The sequence below is a fragment of the Oryctolagus cuniculus genome, chromosome 3, assembly GCF_964237555.1.
Source record: "Oryctolagus cuniculus chromosome 3, mOryCun1.1, whole genome shotgun sequence".
Taxonomy (NCBI): domain Eukaryota; kingdom Metazoa; phylum Chordata; class Mammalia; order Lagomorpha; family Leporidae; genus Oryctolagus; species Oryctolagus cuniculus.
In genome coordinates this window covers 81,753,710-81,774,143 of record NC_091434.1, presented here as the reverse complement: position 1 = coordinate 81,774,143, position 20,434 = coordinate 81,753,710, and the positions used below count along the sequence as shown (strand labels likewise).

General features: G+C 41.8%; 1 protein-coding gene across 7 annotated transcripts in view; it reads right to left on the bottom strand.

The window, feature by feature from the left end:
• The window catches only part of ITGB6 (integrin subunit beta 6), a 158,961-nt gene that overhangs the window by 81,814 nt on the left and 56,713 nt on the right, over nucleotides 1-20,434 (bottom strand). For 2 of the 7 annotated variants that reach the window (XM_017342884.3, XM_070070781.1), the window contains 7 exons: nucleotides 9,616-9,722; nucleotides 8,767-8,819; nucleotides 8,445-8,620; nucleotides 8,190-8,265; nucleotides 7,397-7,476; nucleotides 4,551-4,755; nucleotides 3,662-3,908 (listed from right to left, as the gene is read on the bottom strand). In XM_017342884.3, the coding sequence (XP_017198373.2) occupies nucleotides 3,662-3,908; nucleotides 4,551-4,755; nucleotides 7,397-7,476; nucleotides 8,190-8,250 (593 nt within the window). In that variant the 5' untranslated portion in view covers nucleotides 8,251-8,265; nucleotides 8,445-8,620; nucleotides 8,767-8,819; nucleotides 9,616-9,722. Of the gene's footprint in view, nucleotides 1-3,661; nucleotides 3,909-4,550; nucleotides 4,756-7,396; nucleotides 7,477-8,189; nucleotides 8,621-8,766; nucleotides 8,820-9,615; nucleotides 9,723-20,434 lie in introns of those variants that run through there. The other 5 variants (XM_051849508.2, XM_017342883.3, XM_051849510.2 and 2 more) reach the window with 3 other exon arrangements.

Genomic DNA, 20,434 nt, shown 5'->3' with positions numbered 1-20,434 from the left:
TGCCACTAGCTGCAGTCAGGTGTAACTTAGTTTGGGACAATGAGAATCAAGTCTAAGACTCTGGGTAAAGTTTCTGGCAAAACTGCTTGAACTGGGGAAATATAATTCAATATCCATTAATAATTTAAAAAAAAAAACCTTTAACAAAATAAGGAATGGAAGGCAACTTCCTTGATTCTACAAAGGAAATTAAAAAAAAAAAAAACAGCTAACAATATAAATTAATGGTGAGAATTGAAGCGTAGTGAACATAATATCATGAACACACCAAGGCTGTCCTCTCTCACCACTTCTATTTAAAATTACACTGGAGGTCCTAGCCAGCACAATGAGGCAACCAAAAAAAATAGGCATAGATATTGAAGAGAAGGAGGTTGTTATTCACAGATAGCATGATTTTGTACATAGAAAACAGCCAAGAGTCTACAAAAATCAGACTAGAATTAATGAGAATTTTTTTGAGTTTGCAGAATACAAAGCAAACACAAAATCAATTACATTTTTTATGTTATCAACAAGCCATTGGAAAAATGTAATTTTAAAAATCCCTAGGAATTAGGGGAAAAATATACACTAGAACTCTTCTTTGGAAACAATAAAATATCAATTGGAGAAATTAAATGAGGTCTAAATAAATGAAGATACCTGTCATGTGAAATAACTTGAAGTTTCAATATGTTCAAGATGCCCAATCTCCCCAAATTGGTCTTCAGTTTCAATGAACTCATAATCAAAATATCAGCTTATTTTTAGAAGAAATTGCCAAGGTGACTCTAAAATTCATATAGAAATGCAAAGGATCTAGGATATCCAACACAAAGAACAAGATTGCAGGATTTTTGTAAAGCAACAGTAAGCAAAACAGGGAGGTATTAGTAGTTACATGGGTATATTCATTGGATCAGTGAGATAGGACAGAAGTTCCAGAATTGGACCCACATGTAAACACTCAATTGCTTTTTAACAAAGACATCTAGATAATTCAATGTTGGAAGGAAATTCTTCCTTGACAAATAGTACTAGAACACCTAGATAGCTATATTGGAACAGAAAATTAACCTAGATAATTTTTTCCCCTTACTCCAAATACAAAGCCAATGAAATCATTGGCCTAAATGTAGCAGCATTAACCATAAAATTCTAGAAGAAATCATAGGAGAGATCATTGTGACCTTAGGGTAAGCAAAAACTCTTTAAAACAACAAATTTACTAAGCATAAAATAAAACATTTATAAATTGTACCTTATCAAAATTAAAAACTTTTACTTGATAAAAAAACATTGCTAACAAAATAAAAATACAAGAAATAAACTGGAAGAAAATATTTGTAAAACGTATTTGACAAAGAATTTATATCCAGACTATATTTTAAAAAAACTCTTAGAGGTGCCAGCGCTGTGGCACAGAGGGTTAACGCCCTAGCCTGAAGCGCCAGCATCCCATATGGGCGCCAGTTCAAGACCCGGCTGCTCCACTTCTGATCCAGCTCTCTACTATGGCCTGGGAAAGCAGTGGAAGATGGCCCAAGTCCTTGGGCCTGTGCACCCACGTGGGAGACCTGGAGGAAGCTCCTAGCTCCTGGCTTTGGATTGGCGCAGCTCTGGCCATTGCGGTCATGTGGGGAGTGAACCATTGGATGGAAGACCTCTCTCTGTTTCTCTCTCTCTGCCTCTGCTCTTTCTGTGTAACTCTGACTTTCAAATAAATAAATAAATCTTTAAATAAGCAAAATCTTTAAAAAAATGAAAAGGACATATATACAATTCAGCAATACCAGTCTAGGTATCTATGTAAGAGAAATTAAAAACATTTTTGTATGGAGACTTATATGCAAATAATCATGGCAGCATTTTTCATGATAGCAAAAAACGGAAAACACTCAAATGTCCATCAATGGGAGAATGAATAAACAGAATGTAGTAAATCCATACAATAGAGTATCAATTAAAACAAAAAGGGACAAACTCTTGATACAGACATGATCATGAATAAATACAAAAAATATTATGCTGAGCAAAATCAGACACAAGGTACTACACACTGTATTACTCCATTTATGTGAAATCCTAGAGTAGGTAAATTCAGTCTTAAGTATAGAAAGCAGAACGTAGTTGCCTCTGAAGAAGTAGAACTGACTGTCATGGGGCATGAGGGAGGTTTCTGAGGTGAGGAAACATTGGGCATCACGTGTTGAGTGTGGATTACATTGGTGTGTTCAATTGCCAAAATTCATCAAACTCAACACTTCTGTGCGCATTTTAGGGCTTGTCAATTATAACATCAAAAAAGTTCATGAGGGGGAGAAAGATGGTGCCCCTTTTTTGGTCTGTCTCCTCTCCCCTTTCCTCCTTTCTTCCTGCCAGGAATGAAGAAGTGATAATAGCACCCCAGTAGACTTCTTGGATCATAAAGATAAAATTTGAGTGGTAGAAAGGGCCCCGCCTGTTGTTGGCACTTAGATTTTATCTTTATGGTCCAGGAAGACTGCTGAATTGCTAGCCCTAAATTGCCTTTCTGTGGACTTGTTTGATGTAAATGAGAGAAAAACATCTCTCTAAGCCACTTGTAACCAAACATAACCCCTCAGAGTTAGAATCAGGGATAAATTCCTTTCTTAGTTATTTTCAGTTATGTTAGATTATGGTTGGGAACTGCCCCGAAATATCTTTAAATGGCATTGTTACAACTTTATTTTTTTATTATACAGGTGGATGCCTTTGGCTTATAAAATTATGAAAAGCTAACATGTATTTGGAAAATCATTTCCTATACACTTCACACATACCAGGCTTGGCTTCGGATCAAGCCAAATCTCAATACAGATCACTGGAGAGTCATGCGGCCTCCTGCATATTACGAACCTCTCAGAACTTCTGTTACTACCTCTGAATATAGGGCTCATGAAGCCTGCTTTAACCTGCTGTGACAGTGAAGGCTGAATGAGGCCATCTTATGTAGAGCCTTGAGCACAGGGTCTGGCACAGAACAAATGGTAGTTCTTTTTCAATAGAAGATTATTAAATAATTTGATTTTGAACATATCACTGATGTACAGGTAAGCCATCACAAAGCAATTTACCTCAACCATCACCTGCATAATACATGGTGTTAATAGCTGATTATAGCATGTTATAATGGAGCAAATGCCTCATTTCCTTTTGAATTTAATAGTAGTGAAGGCTGCAAAGGCCTTTTCCAAGCAATAAGAGAACCCACATTTCCCAAAGTACGTCAGAGAAAGCTGCAACAATTATTATTTTGGCAGAAGTCAGACAGTGGAGACAGACAATGAGAAAGTATAGGTTACTGTCAAATAGCCTCAGAAAGCACAGTCATTAAATACAGGAAGTATCGAAGGGCTTGGGGGCTGGGCACAATCCAGTGAACCTACAGCAAAAGACTGGGTTCTCTGGTCTACGGAAGGAAAACCCTGGTTTGACCCATAGTAGCCAGCACAGAGGCAGACACTGCAGATCCTAGGGGAACGCAAGAGCAGAGCCATAGAGTTAAAATGACCCCACCTTGGCTGCAAAGAACTGCTGAGACCCAAACAGCTGAGGGAAATGCCAGGGCGGTAGCAAGTTCCTGGCGAGTGCCCTCAGAGCAGGGTATCTCTACAGAAAATCAGTGCACAGAGATGCCAAGGAATCGTTTACTTACCTGCAAGGGTTGGCGATCTCTTCGGGTGTTGTTTTCATAAAGGGGGAGACGGGCTTTTCCACAAAAGAGCCAAAGCCCAGTCTAAAGTTGCTGGTTAATTTAGACATCTCCTTGGAAAGCAGGGAGCCCAGCTCTTTGATTGTGTTGAGGTCGTCGTCCATGGAGGCAGAGAGATCCATGAGGTAATATAAGTCCACTGGGTAATCCTCAGTCTGGCGTACATGCACCTGCAGAGTCTGCTCACCACCTGCAAAGCCCCAGCAGGAAAAGCAAATCCATAAAAACCCACTGAGATATATATTTGTGACTAACCAATCACTGGGCCAGCTGGCTGTCTCACTTCAATTAGAACTTACTGAAAAAATTCATGCACTTTCATGAACAGCGTGAAAAAGTGTAGACATGAATGAGCCGCTGACAATATTTCAGCAGTGAGTTTAGCATACCTGAAGGAGGTATAAGTTAGGACATTTTATATCTCCTTGGGAGAACTAGCATCCATTTAGATGGGAGATAAGCTGAATTTTTTTGTGTGTCGTTTGAGAAAAAGAAAACCAAATAAGAGGGAGTTAAAATCTACACTACAGCTCTTGAGGAAAGTAAGGCAAGCCTTAACAACACTTCAGTAATTCAAATGGTTCCCACTAGAGAAGACTTCTTTAGTAACATATTTGGGTGCAAATGGCCATTGTGAATTAAAAAAAAAAAGTTAACCAAGCAATTTTCTGTTTTCCTAAGAATAAGAAATTTGTGTGATAATAATCAATGGTCTGTAATATGGTACAAGATATGTTGGTGTAGTAGCAGCAAGTATTACCACAGAAGACATTAGATTGGTTTACATGAGCCAACACAGAATAGAGGTCCCCTTTCTTCTGTTATAACATACCTGGTCTCAATTTAAGAATCAAGCTTTGAGGTGCAATCTGAACGATGTCAGAGCTATTTTGCTGTCTGCCTACACTGAGAGGCTTGTTTTTAAGTATTTCTACTTGGGAGACAGGGTTTTCAATGAAGCTTAATTGACATCCTTTAGCTAAAAGGTTTGCCGGGGTATCACACCTTTCACCAACTCCAGATGGATGGGTAAAGTTCTAAAAAAGAAAAAAAAATACAGTAAAGAGAAAAAGAATTCCAGCAACTACATATTTTGATATGCTTGTCATGCATCTTGCCGTACTATCACATCTTCCCATGACTGACATTGTTTATAGGTCCAAAGTGAAGTGATGGCTGAATACCTGGAGAAGTATGCCAGTAAAATTGGGAGTAAAAGTGGAGTCAGAGCCTTGATCACTGGGTTCCTAGAGTTGGTGTCATCCTGTGAATGCGTCTGTTCAGGACAACCTGTGGGTCACTGGGATTCTAAGACTATCCAAGCTCTCTAGTGTGTCTGCTACAAATGCTAGTGACAAAGAGACTTTCTGCCTGTTCCTTTAGGGCAGGGATTGCGACATCTCCTTATCGAGCTCCCTGCACCAGTTTGGGTCTTTGGTGTGTTACTCTCATGTAACAGTATTACTTCATGATGACTGACATCTTGGGGGCTTTAAACTCAGAGTCATGACGTGTTCTGGAAGTACGGACGGGAAGTAAAAGAGAAGATGGTTTTAAAGTCTCCTTTTCTAGGTAGGACTCAGGGGTTTCCCAGGCCCCTTTTGATAAACCCGGATAGCAGGGGCAGTGAGATACTGTGTCTCCCAGCAGAGATGTGGCCATTGCAATTCTGCAATACCCAGACCACGGAGCTGGAACTGGGGGATAAATACTGTCTTATCTGATAACCAGGGCTGCCCTAGGACTGGCAGAAGGCAAAGTTGAACTTGGATTCTCACGCTTAGAGAGCACCAAACCAATGTGTCTGTTTTTTTCCTTACCCTTTAGAATTCTAAACTACTCTTGCTGTTCACTGAGTAGAAAAGTAACATCTCTTCTGAAATTGATTTGTGAGACTACTACTTATTTATTGGTCTTTGCCTATGCATATTTGAGGCTCTGGGGCAGGCATGGCGAATTCCAACTTCCCAGGGTGTTACAAAGGCTAACAGTGGCTGCTGGAGGCCTGAGACTCCCCCTCACCACAGTGACCTTGCACTCACAGCCTTTACCAAAGGATCAGAGGTGATGTTAACCAAGGAATTTACTTTCTATCTGCTGTAAACGAAGACTTAATTTGCTTTTTGCTCCAGTTATCTCAGTTAATATCCTGATAGCTACTTTGACTCTTAGAGTGACTTCTTAAAATAATCTGACCTAAATTTAAACCGGCGCCGTGGCTCAATAGGCTAATCCTCCACCTTGCGGCGCCGGCACACCGGGTTCTAGTCCTGGTTGGGGCGCCGGATTCTGTCCCGGTTGCCCCTCTTCCAGGCCAGCTCTCTGCTATAGCCAGGGAGTGCAGTGGAGGATGGCCCAGGTGCTTGGGCCCTGCACCCCATGGGAGACCAGGAAAAGCACCTGGCTCCTGGCTCCTGCCAGGATCAGCGCGGTGCACCGGCTGCAGCGGCGGCCATTGGAGGGTGAACCAACGGCAAAGGAAGACCTTTCTCTCTCTGTCTCTCTCTCTCACTGTCCACTCTGCCTGTCAAAAAAAAAAAAAAATAATCTGACCTAAATTTTGACCATAATTTGACTCTCAAGTGTCATCCGCAAGTAAAGCTATCCATGGTAACACAGGACCCTCTCTTAAACGAATGCTAAAACAGTGCACTTAAATAAAATTCTAGACTGATTCGTATTATGTCTTTGACTCCATTCTGTCTTTTTAAGAGAGTCAATATCCCCTCAAATGTGAATTTTGCCCTCATTGTATGTTTTAATATACTGCTTTTGATATATGAGCTCACAAAAGCACACTTTCCTTGAATTCTGCGGCCTCGGCAGTCAAGGCATTGGTGTGGTAGGAGCCAGGTCTAGCTTTGTTTCCCATTGAGCATGCTACTCAGCTCTTGCTGAACTTGGCATTTGTATGGTTTGATTTATGTTTCAATTCTGTTTATGAGATCCAGTGGGCAGAGACTTGTTTTAAGATCCAGAAAGCTAATGCATATCCCTTTTCCATGAGTCATTGACAAATTGCTCTATGGGGTAACGGGACAGGCAGTGACTTTGGATGTCTTGTTATATATTTCCCAATCAATTTCAAACTACATTCACATAGTTTTCAGTTTGACCAGATAAGGAATGGCTGTTTGGGGCTTTGTTATCTGTGTGATATAGTCACTCAGGTCATGAAAATGTAATTTTTAAAAGAAGTAGACCATATCTGAACAGTAATGCTTACCCCAAACACTTCTCTTAGAACTTAGCAATGGTTCAGGAAGGATCTTGCTTATGAGATGGAATGCAATAATGTATAATATTATATATAATGTCAAATGTGTTTGACTTTAGGAAATATCACCTCCATCATTTCTGATTATTTAGAGGGCTCCACTATAAGATATAATCAGTTAGAAATGACTTTAAAATAAGAGGAGGAACCTCTTTTAAATAAATAATTCTGAGTTAAGTCCCTTTTCAAAATAACATGACATCCACCCCTTCCACAAATAAGTTTTCAAAGTGATTGTATGAATGGCATTTTGAACCACCAATGCTTATATTGTCCTTTCTTGATATGCTTTTCCCATATAATCCTCCAATAGGCAGGACATTAGCAGAGCCAACCCTGAGGAAATTAACATATGTGTAACTATATAATTTTTAAAAACAGGTTGAGGTCAGTTGTCTTACCTCCTGAGAACACCAGGCGCACTGCGGTCCAAGGAGCAGGCAGTCCTCACAGGTCTCTGCACCTCCCAGGGCACAGCCACCTGTGTTCCACCCAGCAAGAAACAAAGGGTTAAGAACACTTTCATTCATTTTGTTTATGAGACTTACCCCTCTTAAATTATTTGAATAAAACCATAACAAAGTCTGTTTCAGTCTTTACAGATCAGTTCCCAAATGTTAGCAATTCACCTGAGAGTTTATATTTTATATCTATCCCATTGAAACTATGTCTTATAGGAGAAAAATTATTCTTTTTTCTTATGGTATGTAAATATCTAAGCATTCACAAGTACAGAATGCTAATTATTTTTATTCACTCTATGACACATAAATTTTTAAAATTATTTACACTCATAAAACGCACTTCACTCTTAAATGTGATATTTCTGCTTTTGAAATAAATCCTTTTTGTCCCGCAAGATTACTCCTAAGTGAAAAGGCTTATACAATAAACTAGAAACGTTTCCAAAATGGTTGTCACGGTGGCATTGAGAAGTCTCATTGTGCAGTAATGCTGTTTAATTCTCCTTATTAAAATGTCTATGCAACCTTTGTATTTATTTACCTTAAGCCTGGAGCATTCACTGTGGGAACAGCTCAGTGTTTGCCTGCAATTTGTTAAAGTGTTCTCTCCGTGGCAAAAGAGCAGTCAAACAGATCAAATAAAAAATGACTTCAGATCTAGTTTCTGAGCCAAATGACAGGTTTGTCAAGCACACCACGAAAGCAACATTACAGAGAACTCAGGTCTTACCTTGTACGCACTCATTCCTTCCCAGAAATAGAAAGAACAGGCAAAGCAGTTCAATCCCCATTCGCTTCAGTTCTCGCTGTGCAGACGGATTAAAAAATGAATTACCTTCCATGTTACAAGACTAAAGCGGAATATCGGTGAAAGTCTTTCTTTCTTGCAGTGCAAAATTTAAATACTACTTACGCTGCTTTGAAAAGAAACTTGAGATGTAAGTTAAGAAGTTTTCATTAAGACTGAAATGAAAACAGAGGCTACCTGGACAGGTAAAGAAGAAAAGCTGTATTTGAAAGCAACTTCAACATGATTTACTTCCTTGTTCTCCTTATAAGGAAGGCAGGTGTACGATCACCAAGAAGGTGGGGAAATTCATTCAGAAGAAATTTTTGTGTAAATTCTGTTAGTCTCTCTGTAGTCCAGAGAAAGTTTAAGATCTGTAGTGAAATATTGATTAATGAAATGTCAGAGCAAATCAAGTATGATTGTGTCTACAATAATTTCCATTTAATGTGAATAGTAACTATGTGAAATGAAACTCAAGTATTTAAGTTATATGTAAGGAGCTCATAAATGAAAATACCTGAGATTTTTGTATTCCATTGTTAAATCTTTTGCAGAAAATGGAAATGAACTCTGAAAAATAAAAATAAATTTTTTCCGATCAAATTAGAAGGTAGGCTAGGGAAAGTAAAACACTGGGTTTTTCAAATTGGATGAAAGATATTTTCCCATAAAAATATATTGTATTTAAAATGTGATACTATGAGCAGACACTGGCACAGTGTTAAGAGGCCACTTGGGACACCCATATCCTTTACTGGAGTGCCTGGGTCCCCATCCCAGCCCCACTCCCAATTCCAGCTTCCTGCTGATACACACCCTGAGAGGCAGCAGGTGATGGCTCAAGTACTTCGGTGCCTGCCACCCATGTGGAAGACCCAACTGAGACCCAGGCTCTTGGCTTTGGCCTGGCCCAGCATTGGCTGCTACAATCAATTGGGAGTGCACCAGAGGATGGAATATCTCTCTGTGTCTGTCTCTGTCTCTTGCTGCCTTTCAAATAAATTAAAGATAACTAAATAAATTTAAAAAGGGATATCAGAAATAGATACAATATGTGAAAATCAAATTATAACAGAATAAGATGATCTCACAACAGCAAGTTTGGAAACAGAAATAATGGTTCACAGATTCTGAATTCCTCAGTATAGGGACCAAATTCTCTTTCCAAGGTGCTGTTACAGCTTCTAACTCACATGGGTACCTGGCACATAGGAGATAGGGATTTATTTGTTAAATAAAAGATTCACCATTCAAAAATCCATATACAGTCATCGTCACCCCTTTAGCTCCCTCCCCATCCCAGCGTATTCAGCAAGTTGTTTTGGGATTTGTAGGAACTGCAAATAGGTAAGAATCCAATACTTACTTGGTCGTTTTCTGAACTGTCTGCTCTTAGACAAGCCTCTTTGTGGCTGCACTTATGTCCTAGGAGATTATCTTTTAAAAGTGTGTTTCTAGGCAAACACATGAAACCTGCAGAGAAGAAAACTAATTATAGACTGTGTAAGTTCTTCTCAGCAGCTGAGGTTCAATTTTGAGCTTCATGATACATTAGAACCTGGAAGAATATGGCAAGAATCCCGTCTTGAGAATCCAGAATTAATTAATATGTTAGAAAATACGCCTTTTGGGAGGGAAATACAGTTATATGAAGCCTGTTTAGCTTAACAAGAAAGATTAAGACACACATTATTTGTGTCCCTGATACTGTCTCAATTTTTAAATCTAGTATTAGCTATTATTCATTCATTCACCCATCTATTCATTCAACATGTACTTACTCAGCAATTACTTCGTGCTCAATATAATTTGTCAAGCAGAAAGTTTTGTCAGTAAACAAAATCAAGTTCTTGACTTACGTAACACATCTAGGCTGGAGGACAGTGGGAGAGATCAGACTGAAAATCAGTAATCAGTGTTATGAAAAATATACAGATACTTCAAAAAGTATGTGGAAAAATAGAATTTAGAGATAGGCTTATTTTGGTGCAAAAATTTTGGAAATACATACATACTTTTTCCCCCATAATATGCATTATCCATGAAGTTTTGAAGACCTCTTGTATGCATGGATTCAAATTGTTTTGTGCCAAATACACTAATATTTTTAATTTCATTCTCCACACATTTTTTGAAGTATCCTCATAACAAAACCAAATAAAAAGAAAGGGGTAGGGATTGTTGCTGTTTTATTTAAGATAGTCAATGAGGCTTTTCCTCATTCCCTGTCATCTGACAGAGTCCTTGATGATGGACAGCAAATCACAGTGAACACACCCTGAGAAAGACCCAATGCTAGGCATTTTCAGAGTAAGCAGAGTATAAGAAGGGAGAGGGGTGGTGATCTGATTTGGCAGAGCTCAGATCATATGTGATCTTGACCACGATTTTATTCTAGACACATGGGAGTGTCATTGGAAGGCTGAAAGCAAAGGAGGAATGATAGTTAGTTTTAATTTTAAGAGAATAATTGATTGCTCTATACGTTACAGTTGTATGGGGCAAAATAGGAATTTATGGCCATTGGCAAGGACTAAAACAATGGTGGTTGGAACCAGGATGTTGGTGATGTATGAGGAGAAAGAAGGTCAGATTGAGGATGAATTTAGAAAAGACTATGTTTAGGGGTTGCTTGTGGATGTGAAAGAGAGGGAGGTTTGGGCCTGAGCAACTGAGCCAATGGCACTCTGCACTGGAAGGGGGTTGATAGATGAGGGCGCAGGCTTCACGTGGATGAGAATCAAGAACACAATCAATTTGAGATGCCTCAGAAGTCAGCAAGTGAAGATGCCAGATAGGCAGTTTTTTATCCGAGACTGGAAGTGAGGGCAATGTGCAAGCATAAACTAAATTTAGGGACCATCAGCATGTATTTGACAATATGAGACTGATGGTGTTCAAAGATACAAGGCTGACAGAAATCACCCAAGTAAGTAAGTGTAAATTGGGGAATGCTCTGAGGACTGAACCCTGGGGCTACTGGTATCCAGAGAGCAGGAGGAGAAGGGTCCGTTCCAGTCCAGCAAAGGGAGCTGCTGTCTAAAGAATGTTCTGTCTTGCTAAAAAGGAACCTGTCTTTGCTGGATGGTAGCTTTCCAAGTGTCTCTCTCATTTTTGTACATCTTGCAAGCAGAGAGGCTTAGATGCCATTGTTTGAGACTATCTTTTTGAGGATATGTGGAAAGTGAGTAACTCTTGATAATAGATAGTGACTCTCTTCAGGGCAAAGAGAAAATGACTTCCTGCTTTGGAAGAAAGGGATAGTGTCATTCTCCATAATAAAGAGTAAGAATGTTTACTGCCCCTTATAAAAGGCTCAGGTTCCCTGAATCCACGTTCTAAGCTAGCAGGTGTCACTTCTTTCCTGTAGTGTCATCCTGTGGGAACAGAGACTGGAGAACTGGTGACAATAAGTGCTGACACTCTGACCACTGCTGTTGCTGTGAAGTATACAGTCATTTATCTCTGACCAGACGTCTCATGTCTATAAGTATCCATGAATCCGTAACAAGTTGATGTTTTAGCCTGCAAGCTAAAAGGTGAAAAGCTCAGATCCTTCATAGTTCTTGACAATCTCTAACTCAAAACCCATCTCTTTCTATAATCTGAACCTGCAACTTCCACACCTCCTTAGGAAGAAAAGATCTTGCATTCTACAGATTGCCTGAAGTGCCTTGGACAGACCAGTGCTGTTCCAGAGGTTTTCCCAAATTCCAAGTTGTCTGCCACAGACCTCCCTGGAAGCCACTGCCTGGTACATTGGATGAGCTGGGAACAAAGATGCCTGCCCAGTTCTCCATCTGCCCACTCACTAAAAACTCTGGGGTTCTAGCCATCACCACAGAAAAAAAAATGTCTCTTCTTCCTGGAGACACAGTTAAACTACCTCTCTTGGGCTGTTTTGCAGCGTATCGAACCACAATGACTAGTTCTTGCCAATGGAATATGAACGGGAGTAGGGTACACCATTTCCAAAACAGCTTCATGGCCCTCTAATGATGCAGGTAGACAGCAACAAGATCTTACAACTCCATAACCCAACTTGATCTGCGTTCTATCCCATGTAAAAATTTCCAGCTTAGTCCCTCTAATCCTAACTACACTGATTTACTTCTCCTCTGTCCCCAGTTGCAGCCTCTCCAGTGTTCATTCCCTTCCCCACATCCTGCGTATCGCAGATGCCCTCTGTGCTGCCTACAGACCCTTGCTTCTGACTCACAGCACCCACTCAGCTAACTCAGCTCATGATCCAGGTCTCCGTGCAGATGTGTCTGCAGGAACAACTTCTTGGTCTCTCAAGGCCTCCCTTCCTGCAGACATTCCCCAGGATACCCTTTTTGACTCTGCTTATAATCATCGAATGCTTACTACCCCCTTCCCCAACCAAGGCTGTGAGTTCCTTTAAGACACTCGTTTATTCAACAAGAAAGTGTTGAATTTTCACTCTGTTCCAGGCAGGAACTGTGTCTTAGTTATCTTTCTATTTCCAGCAAGCAGCTTGATGTGTGGGACTTTGTAAGCAACCAATATTGATAGAGCAGGTGGATGAATTTTGCATCTTCATTGGGTAGCATGTCACCTGTTACAAAGCAGATATGCAATGGCATTAAGTCATTAGATAAGTAAATGAATTTAATAAAGTAAGTAATGCAATCAGGCGAAGGAAAGTGTATTCCTCCTTGGATTGGGTTGAAAGTTGAGAATGGGCTTAAAATGCAAGGCGGAGGAATTGAAGAAAACAGATAAAGTAGAATAGTGTTACAGGAAAATACCTGTCTATTCTTTCTCATTTTGGCGCTGCTGTGGACAATTTGTGCCAAGTACTAAGACACAGGGAAGATATACTCTCACTTCCTGAAGGTGTGGGGCCTGGTGCCCTCTCCTGGTAATTACCCCATTCACATACTGTGGAGGGAGACAGCCCTGGGAGGCCCATGACCCTCCAACCCACTCACTGCCAGCACCCTAAAAAGTGCCCCAAATGAAAAATGTATCTCCTAGACAGCCCAGCCGGATGATTTATCTCTATAGGGAGTTCTCCCCTTATTCTCAGGAGTTGTGGTCCAAAACCCTAAATGGGTACTTGCAACCGTAGATAGAGTCAAACCCTAATAAACGCTGTTTTTTCTCATACATGCGTATAAACAATGCCTCCACCATGTCAACCAAGCACCTTCCATGTGCTCTGTGTGTATAACTTTTGTAGCTTCTGTCAGCAAAACTTGTATGAATTTCTTTTTCATTCTTCATAATTTAACAGAAGATCCATTCTTAGCACAGATTTTAGCAACCTCAGCATGTGAATTCTTCTCTGTTTCTTTAAGCCAAGAACTTTCACCTTTTTACTTAAAAGAAGCAGCTTCTCTTTGACACATCTGAATTGCCAGCAGCGTCACTATTCTTGTACTTTGGGGCCGTTATTAAGTAAAATAAAGGTTACTGAACACAAACACTGTGATACTGTGACTATCGATCCGATAATCCCAAGGGTTACTCGGTGACTAACAGGTAGGTAGTGTATACAGCACGGATACACTAGACAGAGGAATGATTCAAATCCTGGGGCAGACAGAGGGGAATGGCATGGAATTTTATCAGACCTTCAGAATGGCACTCATCTCAAAGCTTATCAATTGTTTATTTTCGGAAAATTTTTGAAAGATTTTTATTTATTTATTTGAGAGGTAGAATTACAGACAGTGAGTGGGAGAGACAGAGAGAAAGGTCTTCCATCCGCTGGTTCACTCCCCAAATGGCCATAACGGCGGGAGCTGGGCTGATCCAAAGCCAGGAGTCAGGTGTTTCTTCCTGGTCTCCCACATGGGTGCAGGGGCCCAAGCATTCGGGCCATCTTTTACTGCTTTCCCAAGCCACAGCAGAGGGCTGGATTGGAAGAGGAGCAGCAGGGACTAGAACCAGCGCTCATATAGGATGCTGGCGCTGCAGGCAGAAGATTAACCTACTGTGCCATGGCGCCGGCCCCATATTTTCAGAATTTTTACTTAACATTTTCAGACGGCAGTTGACTGCAGGAAATCGAAACCACCGAATGTGAAACTGTGGAGAAGGAAGGGCTGCTGCGTGTGTAATTTGTGCTGGGAAATACAGGTGAAAAATCAGGAGTTTGGGAATGACAAGTAAGGGTGACCGGACATCAGGTGGGAGGGGACGTGTGCGTTGGCAAGGAGCCCGTATTAGAAGGAATCAGCATTCACGTGGAAGCAGAGGAAAGCTGTGCTCGCTGGAAGACGCAGTGGTGGGCCGAGGGCAGCAGGAGTGAAATGAGTGCAGAAGGGCTCTGAGCGACATGAACCGGGGGACACTGGAGCCTGAGGCACAGACTCACGGGGCAGAGGGCAAGGGCCGGAGCCCAGGCCCCTTCTGCACCAGATCGCTCTGCAGCTCACCCCTTCCTCATGCGGCCCAGAATCTTGTTTCCTGTAGAGCAATGTGTATTCTTACATTTCTCCTGGGTGGTGAAGAGTCTCTAGATTGCTTAGAATTGAAAGATCCTGTTACATCATTTACATCTTCAAGCAGGCTGGCTGGTGAGGATAGAATCCTACTCTCCAGATTGGATTTTTGGGAGTCTGACCCTGTTGTCAAGGGGCAGGCCGAGGGGAAGGAGCAGTACAGAGCCTGGGGAAACAGCACCCCTGCAACCCTTGGGGGACACAGCATCATGCTCTTTGGTCATCCCTGGCTCCTGGAGACTGCATGAACCCATCTGACTCACTGTATTTAACTTTGGTCTCCCAGACCCAGACACTCACCTGCAACAAAGAATGACAGTCTAGGGTCCAGCTGGGCCAGCCCCAGGGCACCTCAAAAATATTCCTGGGAGAGGAAACACTTAATAAACCTGGCTGGCACCCAGCTGGAACCCTGGGGATCTCCATACCAAGGTCAGTTCCTGGGAGGCCTTATGGTGCTACCTGCTGGGGTTCAAGGACCAGTGACAAGCCTCCTCCCTCCAGCTGTCTCTTTCTATGAGAATATTCTAGAGTGAGTAGCTACAAGACAGCATCCATAGGTGCTTTGTCATTGGGTCTGACGCTGGGGTGACTGTGTGCAATGTCTTGTACCATGGGTTATTTATAGAATTCTGCAGCTGACTTGTGGATCTGTGTAACTGGAGAAGCAAGGATTCTGGAAGTGGATACCTTTGTTTATGCTTTGTTTTTTAAATTTTCTGCCATCCTAGTGCATAATAACTATGATATAATGAATGCTAGAGAAATTCTTTTGTGACCTGGGCGTTTCATTTTAGGCTGAAATTTCCTTTCTTACCTTTTATTGTAATAAAGCATACATAAACAGAAAAGTTACCATTTTAATGATTTGTAAGTGTGTGGTTCAGTGGAATTAAGTACATTCATATGGTTGTGCAACCTTTCCCATAAAACTTCTTCAGAAGTTCTCCCTTATCCTGAACTGAAACTCTGAACCCCTCCTTCCCCCACCTCCTGCAGCCACCATGCTGCTGTCGGTCTCTGCATCACTATGGCTTGGATGTGGTTTGTCCCCTGAGGTTTCATGTATTAAGAGCTTGGCCCTGGGGCCAGCGCCGTGGCGCACTAGGTTAATTCTCCACCTGCGGCACCAGTATCCCATACAGATGCCGGGTTCTAGTCCAGGTTGCTCCTCTTCCTGTCTAGCTCTCTGCTGTGGCCTGGGAAAGCAGTGGAGGATTGCCTGAGTGCTTGGGCCCCTGCGTCTGCATGGGAGACCAGGAAGAGGCACCTGGCTCCTGGCTTCGGATCAGCGTAGCTCCAGCCATTGCGGCCATTTGGGGAGTGAACCAATGGAAGGAAGACCTTTCTCTCTGTCTCTCTCTCACTGTCTGTAACTCTTCCTGTCAAATAAATAAATAGAAAATCTTAAAAAAAAAAAAAAAAAAAAAAGAGCTTGGCCCCAGGTGTGGCAGTGTTGAGGTGGTAGGAACTTCAAGACGTGGGGCACAGTGGAAAGTAATTAGGTGACAGAGCTCTGCCTTCACCTAATTTGTTGAGTAGATTAGTGCCGTTTCTGGAGAGTGGGTTGGGTCTGGCAGGAGTGGATAGGTTCCTGTGAGAATGAGATTTATGGTTAGAGTGAGCCAGCCCCCTCCCCTACTCTTTTGCTCTTCTTGCCACATGGACCCCCTCTGCATGCACCTGCTGTCCTTTCTGCTTCTCTGTGAGGTTGTGATACAGCCAAAGGAGCCTTGCCAGCACACCAATGCCATGCATTTGAACCCTTGGCCACCAGAATTGGGAACCAAACAAACCTCTTTGCTTTATAGGTGCCCCAGTATCACATATCCTGTTATAGCAGCACAGATGAACACAGTCTCTGTCTATGCTAGGTACCTCACTTCAGTGAAATCATATAATAGTTGGCCTTTCATAATGGATTTATTTCACTTAGCATGGTGTTCTCAAGGTTATCCAAGCTGTAGCATGTGTCAGAATTTCCTTCCTGTTTGTGGCTGAATAAAATTCCATTGTGTAGATAGACCACATTCTGTCTATCCATTCATCTGTCAAGGCACATTTGGGTGATTTCCACTCCTCGCTATTATCAATAGTGCTGCTATGAATGTTGGTGTATAAATAACTGTTTGAGGCTGGAACTTACTTTTTAAAGCTGTCATCATGCCCATGAACTTGAATGTACCAGGGAAATTTTGAGTTCCTGCTGTCTAGCTATGGGGGTTGCATTTCTCTTAACACTTTAGTTTTTAGATGGAAATAGTAGTGATCATATCCAACTTTCAGCATTATGGCGAATATTTAATTACACTATTTGGAGATGAATACAGATTTTGTGGGACCTGAAGATTATATAATTTGGTGCACCCTTTTTAACAAAAAGAATGCAAAATTGAAAATAAGGTATGAATTAGCAAAAAAATCCTTGAAGGCTTGGAAGTTCCAATCCCTTTTTTCTTGATGTCACCTTGAGCCATTCACTAGAAAAGCTTACTAGAAATGCTTCCTGATGGTCATCTGGCTTTCTATCCCCACCTGGAGCCCCCTGCAGCTCCCAACCACTGCCAGGCACTTGTGCAAGTCTGGAGCCTGGGCTAAGGCTGCATCTGGTTTCTGGTAAACCTCCCTCAGGTTCACCTGAGCTCATGTTTATCGGGATTAACCTTATGAGGACTTAAAAGAACAAACAAAAACCCAGGGTCAAGCATTATTAAATATCTTATTTATTTTGCTCTATTTTGTTCTCACAAAATCCCTATGCTCATAAAATTGGGACTATTTCACTTCCATTTGCACGGGGAGACTGAGGCACAGAACCAGGCTAAGACACAGCTTACCAGTGAAGCATAGCCCACTGCCCCCCCCCCCCAAGCTGGGTTCAGAATCACTGTGCACAATGCCTTTGAGTTCGTAAGAGATGTTCATGGAATCCTAAAAAAGCTATCAACAAGGAATAAAATTCTACAAGGAACTTCTTTTTTTTGTCTCCATTTGTCCACCTCTAGCTGTTTTTCCCTGTGTCCTTTGGATCTCCATATGGTTCATCCTGTGGATCATTCACCACCAAAAATGAGAAAGAGCTGTGGTCCTGGGCCAGAGAGTCCCCCAGTATTGCTGCTCTGACTGAAGTCCAGTACAAATCACTTAAAAACAATGTCAAACAAAACAAGTAGCCAGGCCCTTCAAGGGAAGCTGGAACTCTTGGTTGGGAGCCAGGTCTGGCAGTAGATGCAGGCAAGGGCAGCCATGGGCACTTCTTGCGCACCAGGGAATGATTCAGGATTAGCTGCTGTTCCTTGGGCCACAGCCACCATCTCTACTTCACCAGGCCCACCTCCTACTGCAGCCCCATGGTCACAGTCCCAGCTAAAGGAAAATGTGTATGTACACTAGGCCTGTGTGAGAAGCCCCTCACACCTCAAGGCTCGGAAGTTATTTTGACTCCAAAGAACTGAACTCTGATGACATTTTTTTTTTCAGAAAATACCAGCAAGTATGAGTTGATTCTAAATTGTCTTTGAAAATGAGACTCTCTTTATGCTGATTTCCTGCCTTGTCTATGAAGCCAAGGTTTTGCCATGGTCACAAGTTCCCATGAATAAGCAAACGTGGATTGACAAGTGATTCTGTAACACACAGTTTGTAAAATAGCAAAGCATTCCTTTTCTTCTCATTTTAAAAGTTAATTTCAGCAATCCATCAAGGGTTGGGATTCCTTGGTTTTGAGCAAATGTTTTTTTAAAGAAAGTTTCATTTATTTGAAAGGCAGACATAAAGAAAGAAAGGAAGATGGAAGCAGACAGACAAGCATCTCCTATCCAGTAGTTCACCTCCTAAATATTGTGGGAGTAGCTAGTGTTGGGCCAGGCTGAAGCGAGATTCTGGAACCCAATCTGGTCTCCCACATGCATGGCCACGTATTTGAGTCATTGCCTGCTGAATTTCCAGAGTACACATTAGCAGGAAGCTGGAAGAGGAACAGAGTTGGGACTAGAACCCAGGCAGTCTGAAATGGAATATGGGCATCTCAAGTGACATCTTCATGCTGTACCAAATGGCTGCCCATAGCCAATATTTTTCTGATGAGTACACTATCTCAGTTTTGGGACTCCAGTGGGTGGTGGTAGTACTAGTGGAAATGGATTCTGACTCATTTATTCATTCACTCATTCAACCACCATCTACTGAGAGTCTAACCCGTGCCAGTCACTGTTCTGGGCACAAACACTCTATTGATTAAAACTGGTAAATTCTCGGCCTTATGGGTCTTACATTCCATGGGGAGAGGCAGGGGAAGCCAGAGGTAATGAAGATTTGGTAGAACCAAGAGGGATGGTGGGAAGTAGTTGGATCACGGATATTCTTCCAAGATAAACAGGATGCAATAATGGAATACTGATAAGGAAGGGAGAAATCAAGGTTGCAATGACTCCAAGACTTATGGAGGTTCTATCTGATAACCCCACCATCACCAACAGGTTTTTTCAGCCGTGTCAGGGAGACAGAATGTAATATCTATCTGTCATCTGAGTCACCATGGGCCTTAGTCTTTTCTAATCATCTGTGGCATCATGAGGTGTCAAACTCTGCTGAGGGCACTCCATGGCCAAACCAAAAAATCAACACTCTGCAGGCAAGTGTTCCACGGTGAGGCTGTTGCCAAGCTGTGTTAACATTCCTGTAGCCCGATGAAAGTCTGATTAGCTGGCATCTTCTGTTCTGGAATTCCCCATGACTGTGCACTTGGGGAGCAAAAGACAGCCTGGAAAATCCCCTTGGTCCTATAGTCCTTGCTAGCTGCCCTGCTAGGCGAAGTGAGGTCATTTTTCATAGTATGTCTCCCCTAAGAGATTCCTTTATAAAAAGATGTATTTCTCATTAGGTCACTGTAAGTAGGCGGGTAAGACAGGAATATCTTACTTTAAAAAAAAGAAACCTTGCAAAGCAGAATGTCAGCTTCTCTTGACCTTCTGGATGCAATATGTGTGGCTTCAAACTGGGGAGGGTTGCTGTCCTTTAGAAATCGGGGAGAAATGATGGCCGTGATGATCCCGGGGAACACCCCTGTGGAGGTTTGTTGAGGATTTATTACTTTCAGCTGACATCTTATGGACTTCTCGGATTGTTTCTGATGCCCACTCACTGAATCCTGTCAGTAAGTTTACACAAAATCAGAGAGAATAAAGGATTGTGCATGATGCGAACACCCTAAGCATGAAGAAGGCTAAGCAATGAATTATTCTCACAAGCTAATCAAAATGTCATTAATCTGGTGATGTCTCAAGAACTGAAAGAAAAAAAGGAAGAAAAGCCTTTAAAAGCAAATCCAGCAGGCGTCTAATTAAAGTTGGTAGGCTGGATTTATATAGCATGACAGAAGTACTGAATCTCTATATGGTTCGTCATAATTACTTGCAGAGGAAAAGTGGCCGCGGTGAGCTTGTCAGATGTGAGCCTTGTTTTAGGGAGTATGCAAACCACCTGTCTGTCTGCTGCCTGGTGGTGGCTACTCTGACTGGAGCCCTGCTTGCAGATAATCCCCGAGGCCCCCTTTCAGCGCCCCCTAGCAGGTGAGAGTGTAACAAAGTGTTCAACTCCGTTTTCTTTATTAAAGTGACTCATTTTCCTTATGTCAAAAAGTTCCAAGATTTAAAGTTCCAATCAAAGCACAACAAATAAAATTTTTACGGAAGAAAATTACTGTCATTTTCA